This window comes from Cardiocondyla obscurior, linkage group LG14, assembly GCF_019399895.1.
Source record: "Cardiocondyla obscurior isolate alpha-2009 linkage group LG14, Cobs3.1, whole genome shotgun sequence".
Classification (NCBI taxonomy): domain Eukaryota; kingdom Metazoa; phylum Arthropoda; class Insecta; order Hymenoptera; family Formicidae; genus Cardiocondyla; species Cardiocondyla obscurior.
Genome location: NC_091877.1, coordinates 4,157,090 through 4,168,715, shown reverse-complemented (window position 1 = coordinate 4,168,715; position 11,626 = coordinate 4,157,090). Strand labels below are relative to the sequence as shown.

At 43.1% G+C, this 11,626-nt stretch overlaps 1 protein-coding gene and 1 pseudogene across 1 annotated transcript; both read left to right on the top strand.

Moving 5' to 3' along the window:
- Window positions 1-8,006: 8,006 nt before the first annotated feature.
- Window positions 8,007-9,092, top strand: LOC139108124 (uncharacterized; annotated as a pseudogene).
- Window positions 9,093-9,235: 143 nt separating this feature from the next.
- LOC139108205 (uncharacterized) lies at window positions 9,236-11,173 on the top strand. The gene has a single exon (XM_070666296.1). The coding sequence runs from the start codon at window positions 9,236-9,238 to the stop codon at window positions 11,171-11,173; it is 1,938 nt and encodes a 645-aa protein (XP_070522397.1).
- The last annotated feature ends 453 nt before the right edge of the window (window positions 11,174-11,626 follow it).

The following is an 11,626-nucleotide window of genomic DNA, read 5'->3' as shown; positions in this document are numbered from 1 at the left end:
AGCATTCGCGACACAACGCACTGAACTCGTCGTACGACATGTCGGTGTTGACGTGATCGTTGTACACGTGTTTCAGATTGGTTCCGTTCTGTTTGAACAGGATCAGCAGATTCGCGTTGTCGCGTATCAGATGCTTCGGTATCCTCGCGTACGACTAACACAGATAGAAGCAGTCTACGTTCGAGTGACGACCCATCGCGAAGTATTCTCTCACGGCGTCTTGCTTGTCGCACGCGATATCATCAAAGACAAAGATCGAATGCGGAAGCGCCTCGCTCGGCGGAACGACGTCGCTGTTGTTGGAGAACGTGAAATAGCCGATCTCGTCGATCGGCGTCAGCAGACTTTCCAAGTACTGATACTTGGGCTGCTGCAGCGACTTCGAGTACACGTACACGTTCTCGAAACGCAAACCGTGCGGACTCTCCAACAGACTGATCAGAACGTTCGTTTTGCCGCAGTTCGATGGGCCGCACACGATCGCGCGCACGGTGTTTGGCAGCATCTAACCATGTCTGCGTTTTTTCTCCCTCTCGAGACTATCCATCAGTCGTAATCTGTCGTCGCAATTCTCGACGCGTATCGTCTGCGGTTGTCGCACGAACCGCATCTCGTACCCGCTGTACGAAGACGATCACTCGCGCGCCTATTTATAGTCGCGCGACCCCGCGAATAGCTCATTAATCGACATGTATCTCGCGCTGAAACATCCCTTTGACGTGTTGAATTTGACCGCGGAACAGTTGAGCATCGTACCAAAAGCCGTTTTGCTGCACGTCTGCGGCGATTACGTTCATCACGTGTGGGACAAACTTCCCGTGCACTTGACGGAAGATCCGGAGGTTCGAACCTACCGCAGGTGCCTCGAGCATTACAATCAACCCTGGCAAGAAACGCACATCGACGGACCTGCTCCGTTAATCCGAGAGTGCGGCGAGTGTCAACGTCGTCTACCGCTTCATCGGAAGTAAAGTGCTGCGGCAAAGGTGTGTTGAATCGCGCGATAAACGCCCTCCCCTTCGAACTGCACATCCCCGGTTATCAATTTTGCGGGCCGGGAACTCGACTGAAGGAACGCATAGCGAGAGGCGATCAAGGCGTTAATCCGTTGGACGAAGCGTGTCGCGAGCACGACTTGGCGTACGCGCGAAGCAACGATCTCACAGATAGACACGCAGCGAACAAAGAACTCGCCAAGAGAGCGGGAAAACGCGTTATAGCGAAAGATTCAGGCTTACGCGAGAGAGCCGCCGCAGCAGCCGTGTGGGCTGCAATGAAAGCTAAAACGAAAATTGGGATGGGTATGTCGACTAGAAAGAACAGGTTGAGGACTGTGAGAAACAGAACGATTACGAAGAGGAGAAGAAGAAATACGATTCGCAAAAAACGCATGCTTCCAACAGCAAAGCGCGGTGGCATGCTGCCGATCATTCCGATTCTCGGCGCAGTCGGATTACTTGTCGGTGGAGCCGCGAGTATAGCGAGAGCCATAAACAAGAGAAAAGCTGCTCGCGCGGCAGCCGGTGGATCCGGCGTACATCTGGCCCCGTACAACGGTGGACGGGGTCTCTCTCTCAAGCCGTACAGGTACGGCAGAGGTACGATTGTTGCGAAGAGAGGAAGAAAAAAAAAACGTCGAGCAGACGTTAAAAATGCCTTTGGGTGCGACTACAAACGTGCAGTTGAATCATCTGGCCAGACGTATGCGCGTTCCTTATTTCAGAGGCGTCTTTATGCGCGACACCCTACCTATGAGTGGTGCGCGTACAAACGAGAGCGGTATCGTGAACCTGGACAACGTGACGTGTCCGGGGACTCACTGGGTAGCGTACGCCAAAAGAGGAGATCGCGTCGCGTACTTTGACGGCTTCGGTAATCTCCGACCGCCCATAGAATTGGTGAGATATCTCGGAGTCGACGTCTCGTCGATAGAATACAATCGACGATCCTATCAAACATACGATCAGAGTATCTGTGGACAGCTGTGTCTGCGATTTTTAAGTACGATCGACGCGATTACGTTTAAAAACTGACGTCGCGACATACTTCGCCTCAGTATCGCTTCGAACATGTCGATCACGCTCACGTTAACCGGTAGGAGCAGCGTTCTCCATTCGAGCTACTCACCGGCGTTGGATTTCAGCGACGGTGATTACGAGCTCGGTCTCACGGACTTTGCGACTTACAACACCATACCGAACGTCGATTCTACAAACAATAAATTCTACTACGGCACGGACGGCAAGGAAATTACGATTCCCGAGGGATCGTATGAGATAAAGGCAATAGACAAATTTTTGAAACATGCGATGCCGCGACAACGCGACACCGTCGATGGTAATCGTAATGAGAAGAGCGAGAAGAACGATGATTTCTCGATAACGATTCGTGCAAACTTCAACACTATGAGAAGCGAGATCAAATCAGCGTACACGGTAAACTTTTCGAAACCAAACTCGTTGGGGCCGCTTCTCGGATTCTCGCCACACCGCGTACTGCAGCCGCGAAAATGGCACAAGTCCGACTTACCGATCAATATAATCAACCTGAATATTATCCGCATCGAATGTAACGTAACCGCGGGAGCGTACTGCAACGGCGAACGCGTGCACACGATTCACGAGTTTTCACCAAAAGTGCCACCAGGATATAAGATCACGGAAACGCTCACGCAAGTCATTTACCTGCCGATCATCGTGCGATACGTTACGGATCTCACGATACGCATCCAGAACGGTCGACCGCTCGACTTTCGCGGAGAGGAGATCACCGTCAGATTGCACGTGCGACAACAACAACGACGGCCACAACGATAACGTGGTATGTTAATACCGAACAAAACGAGTCGCGTTACAACGATCAGTTTCGGTGCTGTGACGATCCAACAGCCTGAACCGCAACAACAACATTTCGCTGTAAATAGCGTCGAAAGGATAGGAAGAAGAAAAAAAAGATTAACCGAAACAAACGTTGAATTTCTGAGATCGCTCGGATTCGCTGTGCGAAATAACTTTGTCTGAACGATGTCCGACATTCTGAATATCCGAGACGAACCGGTCTTCGACGATCGAATCGTCAAGATCGAGACTCACGCTTACAATCCGTTCGCCAATACGACGTTCGAACACAGCGATGAGATAAGAATACCAATACAACAGCAAGATCTGTACACGCTACCGCACGAGAGTTTTCTCTACGTCGAGGGAAAATTAACGAAGGGGAAGGTGGTTGCGGGAGCTGACGTGACTCTCGGAGACAACTGCATCGCCTTCATGTTCGACGAGATACGATACGAGCTCGACGGTGTGGAGATCGATCGTAACCGAAATGTCGGCATAACCAGCACGCTGAAAAATTACGCGACTGTTTCGTCCAACAGGAGCGTGATTCTGCGGAACGTGGGATGGCTCAGTCCCACGATCAATGCAAACGGTTACTTCAATTTCTGCGTACCGCTCAACATGCTGCTGGGATTTTGCGAGGACTATAGACGCGTCGTGATCAACGCTCGTCACGAATTGATTCTCATACGAGCGCGCAACGACAACAATTGTCTGGTGGGCAGTTCCGCGGTCGAGCCTAAGGTTGACTTGCTGAAAATACAATGGCGTATGCCTCACGTACTTTTAAACGAGGTAAAAAAAGTGGCGATGTTGCGCACCTTGGAGAGCGGTCGATTCGTCAGTATGGGATTTCGCTTATGGGATCTGTATGAGTTTCCGCTACTGCAACTCACGACCAAGCACTCGTGGGCCATCAAGACCGCCACGCAACTCGAGAAACCTCGATACGTCATCTTCGCTCTGTAGACGGGTCGAAAGAACATCATGTCCGAGGACAACAGTCGTTTCGACGACTGCAAACTGACCAACGTGAAGCTCTATCTCAACTCCGAGTGCTACCCGTACGACGATATGAACCTCGACTTTAGCAAACGTAGATACGCGATTCTCTACGACGCGTACGCGCGTTTCTACAAAGAGTATTACGGCTACGAGTATCTCGAACCGAATCTCACCGTCACGTCGTTTCTGCTCAACGGTCCGTTCGTCATCATCGACTGCTCGCGTCAAAACGAGTCGGTTAAAACCGCTACCGTGGACGTGAGATTGGAGTTTGAATGCAAGGACAATGTAGCGCCAAATACCACGGCTTACTGTCTCATCATACACGATCGTTTGGTTCAATACAATCCGTTGACCAACGTTGTACGTAAGATCACGTAGAAATGATCTTCGACGTGTGTATGTAAAGCGGTGAATCGACGAACGTTGCGTATTCACTTCCATTCCGTCGTATGCGTAACGTCGATAGAGAGAGAGATTGTCATCGTCGTCATGAAACCATCAAAGTATCAACCGTCTTGTTGGTGCGAGAACGCGAGTCGCATGAAGGAAGATAAAGCTACGCAAACGGATCCTAGATCGACGGATCACTTATTGAACAGAGGAATGACGTATCGAGTGACACCCTCGGGAAACACAGTGGTTGATGCATTCACGCAAACGGATAAAAAGTCGCGAACCGAACGACTTCAGGAACGCGTGACGGATTTTGTCTCGAAGCATTTAAAAAAGTAATGCGATTTGGAAAGGAGGGGGAAATTAACAAGACCAATGAATTTGCTCGCGCGTATTCAGTATTGTAACTTCCTTCGATTGAGTCGCATCGTCAAACGTCATTATCATCATCATGTCCACACCAACGTTCGTCGATCTGCAAGGTTATCCCATTGGACGACGTTTCGTCGTGAAGGAAGCGGCGGTGCTGCGAGGTGGTGCCGTTCTCGCGCATTACGTCTTTACGACTCCTATGTCGTGGGGTGCAGTATCGCGAGATGACAGACGTCTCGTTACCTGGCTGGTACGAAATCATCACGGTATAGCGTGGGAAGATGGGGACGTTCCATACAGTCGGGCTAAACGCCTGATCATCAGAGCCCTACAGAATGAGGAGGACTGCTACGATCACGCCATCGTATACGTTAAAGGACTAGAAAAACGCGATTGGCTGCAAGATATGCTCAAAGAGGGATTACTACGGCGACGACTATGATGATATCAAATTCTACACAGACAATCTGATCGTCAGGAACATCGAAGAGAATTTTGAAAACATTGAATCGCTCAACGATTTGGACGATTCGAATACTTTCCGCTGTAGAAGACATTGCAAAAATTGCGCCGTACAAAATGTATTTAAATTGTACAATTGGTGGCGTAACCATCAAAATGATGACGTATAATTTTGAATAAAACTTTTTTTGTATCACATACCTATACATGTACGTCTTTCGATTATTTTACCCTCTCCCCAATCACCCCCTCTCTTAATTACCCTCTCCAAAAATTTTTCTAACTGCGTTTTATATTTCCCCACTCTATGCAAATTTTAATTAATGAAAGAGGGGATTTTTCGCAACCGTCCTCGACTCGAGGTACCTTCAGATCGTGCGATCAGTACATTCTTCGCTTTGGCCGCAGCAACGACTACACACAACGCACAACAACTTCCTCTACGACTACGACTGCGAATACGACGATGTATTACAACGAGAGAAACTGTTACGAAGTGCGTCGAAATGATTGCGGTGCTGAAGCCTCATCTAGCGAGAAAAAATTTAACGAGTAAGTTTTTTTCATTCTTATAAAATTAATTACTTTCAATTAATATATTTATATTCATAATTGCGTTTATTTAATTTCCAGCATCTCGCCAAAACGATACGTGACGCGCTTACTCTGTCGGCGATACCCACTGACTCAAACGGGATACAAATATCTCGCGATCGGCGTGAACGTTGGCACGCGTTGTTTTGCGGAAATCATCATAGGTGATAATCGTGGAGATGAATTAACCATGTCGCTCGACACCTGGAAAGAACTGTGCGAGCATCGATGGACAATTCTGAATATGCTTCACGATCGACCGAAGCAACCGTACGACGTTGCGAACATAGGTTCGCTCACAGTACGAATTTGCCGCATGAACGAAATGAAACTTGTACGACTCGAATCGATCGACACACGTATGGCCATGACCGAAACTACGTTCACGCGAATGCTGGATTTCGATGATTGCGTCTCTTTGACGGTCAACGTACTTAACAAAGTCCTACCAAAGATCGACGACAAATACGAGCGATTTTGCAAAATCGCTTTCGCATCGAGGAATCGCACCGAGGCAGTGAGCGCTATACGCAGCAGCGATTCCTTCGACGAACAACAAATTGTAGATTGCGAACTACTTGCGCTTGTAATAAATGTATAAAAATGTGTAATATATTGTAACGCATATTCATAAAATAAATATATACTTTTGTAATCGGCACGTATCATTTTTAATCGCTTCTATTCCATCCTTCATTTTATTATAATTGTGAGTCCGCCTCGTTCGTATGCAACATACGTATCTGAGTGAGAGAGAAATAAGATAATAAGGAGGAGCGATTAGCCGGGGGTGTACGTGCAGCGTCACCCACATTCGAATCGTATGAGCGTGTACTAAATTGTTGATAAACAATAGGCGGCGCGAACGGGTGCGAGCGAGTCGTAGTCGATGGTGACGAACGCGTGAACGAGAGCGAGAAGGAACGATAGGCGGCGCGAACGGGTGCAAGCGAGTCGTAGTCGATGGTGACGAACGCGTGAACGAGAGCGAGCGAGAGGAAACGATAGGCGGCGCGAACGGGTGCGAGCGAGAGGGAACGATGGGCGCGCAATCCTTTGCGATCCGCCGCCGCCCCGCCGCTCGCCGCCGCCGACGCCATGACTAAGCCTCGCGTGATCACCCCTAACACCCCCCCCCCCTTTTACCCTGTGAAAAATAAGACACCCCCTCCCCTTTCCCCTTTTAAAAAAATTCCAACCCTTTGAAATTCGCGATGCCGCAGGAAAATACCGCGGCGCGATAACGCACTTATCTATTTTTAAAAATATCAAATTACGTAATTAAAATATCAAATTTCATAACTTTTATGTTATTGTTATATTTATAAACAATCGGTTCCGAGAATCGCAGACAAAGGAGCGATTCCTGGAAAAACACCCCTCCCCGCGTGACGTCATTACCTCTCGCCCTAGGTTACACGGACACACTAATACGAATTGGTCCAGAACCGGCCTATATACATCTACTCCAGTCAACTAAATTGAATCTTCATTGCAAACTGTAGCGAATTTTTTATGCGACACATATAGGACATATCTGACATGGAATTATCATAAATAGTGAAAGTCTACAATTAGTACAAGATCTATCACATAGCGCATCATGAACATTGATTTCATGTTTGCGTACGAGATGCATTGATACACCTGTATCATTCAAATTAATCATGCATGATGCACATATTGCAATATCACCATTAAGCGTGGAATAATATAAAGACATCATACAATGTCTAGTACGCCCATTAAGTGCACGAATTTGCGATGAGTCTAATGTTATGTGCACACGATCTTCGAGGTCTTCACTCTGATCACTCCTGTAATCGCTATCACTGGACAATGTGACATCGTCTTCATCGTCTTCATCTGATAACTCAAAATCCATCGGTACATTGTCACCATTTATATCATTCAAATTAGCCATCTTTAGCAGTTCACATAAAACTACACTTTGACGGCCGAAGTCACCGAATGTTATGACGAAAAAATCATAAGTTAGCGAAGATTATATTAAAAAAGATGCAAAACTTGTCGACACTACTATAAGATCGACAGGCACGTGTCAAAGTGCGGCATCAGCAGTTTTTGTTGAGAAATGTGAAGACCAATGCATTTGAGATAATTAAGACACGTGTATTTTTTTAAATACCGATTGCGCATATTGTTGAGATAATATTTTACAATTAAAAAATGCTTACAACAACATATGACTAATATCATGAAAAAAATCATCCTTAATATATTTGATACATATGACGCAATAAAAATAATGCGCATAAAAACCGCTCAGCGTAAATAATATACATCATTAATCGTGTAGAAATCTCGAGAGCAGTAATGGATCAGCGAGAGCAAGAACTAGTGTCACAAGCGGCTCGATTGAATTCACGTGAAGAATTGAATATATGGGAGCAACATTGTGATGAGTACATTGAATCTATTAAAGAACATGGTTGAAATAAACATCCAAGATTATCCGTTGGTGTAAAGCAATCATATGTTGCCAGTATTGCACGTATCGAGAGTTTACGAGATTCAACGCGACAACGTTTCGTTCACGCTGGAGCGGGATATAATACATGCGAGTCAGGACTTCGATGGTTGAAAATAGATACATCTTTCAAAAATCGCATATTAACCGGTGCCATAATCAATTCAAAATATATTGAACCTCGACAATTTCTTGAAGATGCGCGAGACATTGTGCTTAAATGTGTTAGAAATGTTATGCATGAACATCATAATGTAAAAATAAATACTGTGTTTAACGGTGAATTTGTGGCGGGTGATAAAACGGCGAATAAAAGTGTGTGTACGAAAAATAGTGAACTCCTTCACACATGTGATCTATTGGAATGGTATGAGTCGCAAGTCATCGAGCCTATTCTCTCATCTCTAGATGAGTTTCAAGAACGTGATAGCGGCTGGGCATTGTCTCGCATACAAAATCTAACTGTAAATGTTAATAAATACAATCCATTGCATGCAGGGTGTTACATCAAATTGCCATGTGAAATTAAAATGAAAAGAGCCGTGATCAGTGTGCAATCTACAGATAATGCATGTTTCGCATGGTCGGTTGTAGCAGCGTTATATTCAACTAAAACGCATACTGAGCGATTAACATCATATCCACATTACACAACAGTATTAAATCTTCAAGGTATTGAATTTCCAGTAACCTTGAAACAAATTAAAAAATTTGAAAATCTTAACAATATTTCCATAAATGTATATGCTGTTGAAAAGAAGCAAATTTTACCAATACAACTCACAGAAAAAAAAAGAGACGTGCATATACATTTACTGTACACGCAAGAAGATAAAGATGTTGGACATTTTTCACTAATAAAAAATTTATCACGCCTCATGAGCTCACAGTTAAGCAAGACGAAGAACAGAAAATACTTTTGCGATCGGTAAATATCATAATTTTTTATGTTATAACATACATTATAAATAATGTATTAATATTATATTTTTTTAGATGTCTACACTATTTTGGCTCCAACAAAAGATTGAAAACACACAGCGTAGATTGTGGAAAAATCAATCAATGTGCAATTATGCTACCGAGTGAAGATGACAAATGGTTAAGTTTTAATAATTATAACAGGAAGGAACTAATGCCATTTGTTGTATATGCTGACCTCGAATGCACTTTGGAAAAGGTGAATGCTGATCTTGCAACATCTACATCAGCACAGCAGCATCACAGGGTATTCAGCATAGGGTACTATGTGTGTTGCTCATATGATGACACGTTATCAATGTATCGATTTCATCGCGGTAATAATTGTGTTTCATGGTTTATCAAAGAACTTAAAAATTTAGCCCACAGCGTAAAGACAATTTTATCTAGCAATGTACCCATGGTAGATTTTACGCAAAATGATTGGGAAGAATTCAAAAGAGCTACGCATTGTCATGTGTGTGAAAAACCGTTTGCAGCTGATGATACGCGAGTGCGTGATCATTGTCATTTAACTGGACGATACAGAGGACCCGCACATTCAAACTGTAATATAAATTATATGGATTCAAATTGTATTCCCATAGTTTTTCACAATTTATCTGGTTATGATGCACATTTTATCATCAAAGAAATATCTACTGCCTATGATAGATCAGTAGAGCTGCTTCCCATTACAAAAGAAAAGTATATATCGTTTACAAAAAATGTGAAAAGTACTACTGATGATAGAAATGACTGTATAAAATTACGATTTATTGATTTATTTAAATTTTTAAATACTAGTCTTGAGAAATTAGCATCTTTTTTAAATAAGGATAAACTGCGAGTGTTACGATATGAATTTTCTAATTTAAGTAATAAAAATTTTGATTTATTAACGCGTAAAGGTGTCCTTCCATATGAATATATCGATTCTATTGAAAAGTTAGAAGATACATGTTTACCACCACGCGAATCGTTTTACAGTTCATTGACAGATGATACAGTATCCGAAAATGATTATGCGCACGCTATAGATATCTGGCAACGATTCTCAATTCAAACGCTCGGAGAATACAGTGATCTGTATTTAAAAACTGATGTCTTGTTATTAGCTGACATATTTGAAAATTTTAGAGACAGCTGTATAACGAGTTACAAACTTGATCCAGCGTATTATTACACTTTACCTGGTTTTACATGGGACGCGATGTTAAAACATACGAATATTAAATTTGAACTTCTTACCGACATCGACATGGTTATGTTTATTGAACGTGGAATAAAAGGGGGATTAAGCCAATGCTCTGGTAGATATGCTCATGCCAACAATAAGTACATGCAGTCATACGATTCATTGAAACCATCAACATATTTGATGTATTTTGATGTGAATAATTTATATGGATGGGCGATGTGTCAACCGCTGCCATACGCGAATTTTCAATGGGTTGACGATGCTTCTAATTTTGATGTGATAAATGTACCACTAGATTCACCCGATGGTTACATTCTTGAGATTGATTTGGAGTATCCGCAAAAATTACATGACGAGCATGTTGACCTGCCGTTCTGTCCTACACGTGATAAATCGCCAGGTAAGCGGCAGGACAAACTGTTTGCAACTTTATGCGATAAGAAACGCTACATCATTCATTATCGCAATTTGCAACAATGTATTCGTCATGGTCTCCACGTAACAAAAATACATCGCGTATTACAATTTAAGCAATCTCCATGGCTTTGCGTTTATATAGAACTTAATACAAAATTTAGAACGCTTGCTAAAAATGATTTTGAAAAAAATTTATACAAATTGATGAACAATGCTGTATTTGGCAAAACTATGGAGAATGTGCGTAATCACGTTGATGTGAGACTTGTAACACATTGGGAAGGAAGATTTGGCGCTGAGGCGTTGATTGCGAAACCAAATTTTCATAGTCGTAGTATCTTTGCCGAAAATCTTGTGGCTATTGAAATGCATAAACTTGCGGTAAAATTTAACAAAACCAATTTATGTTGGTATGTGTATTCTAGACATATCTAAGACATGTTTGTATGAATTTCATCATGAGCATATGCAACCTCTATATCATAATAAATGTAAAATTATGTATACCGATACGGATAGTCTCATATATCATATTGAATGTGATGACGTTTACGAAATTATGAAACATAACATTGCACGAACTTAGGCGTCTCGTTTAATGTGGACGGTATGGTGTGTGATCGTTTTAACGCTGATTTAATTGGAGTCGATGCTGTTATCGGTGAAATTGCATTTGATCGTTTCCGTTTTGGTGTCAATCTACATTCATCTTTTTCTTCTCCCAATAAAGATATCAATGATGTATTTATTAATCGATTCCGTTTTGGTGTCAATCAACTTTCTTCTTTTTCTTCAGGTAATGATATTGGAGATGCTGTAATTAATCGTTTTTGTTTCGGCGTTAACACATCTTTTTTTTCTTGAAAATACGATTCGTTCTTTGATATG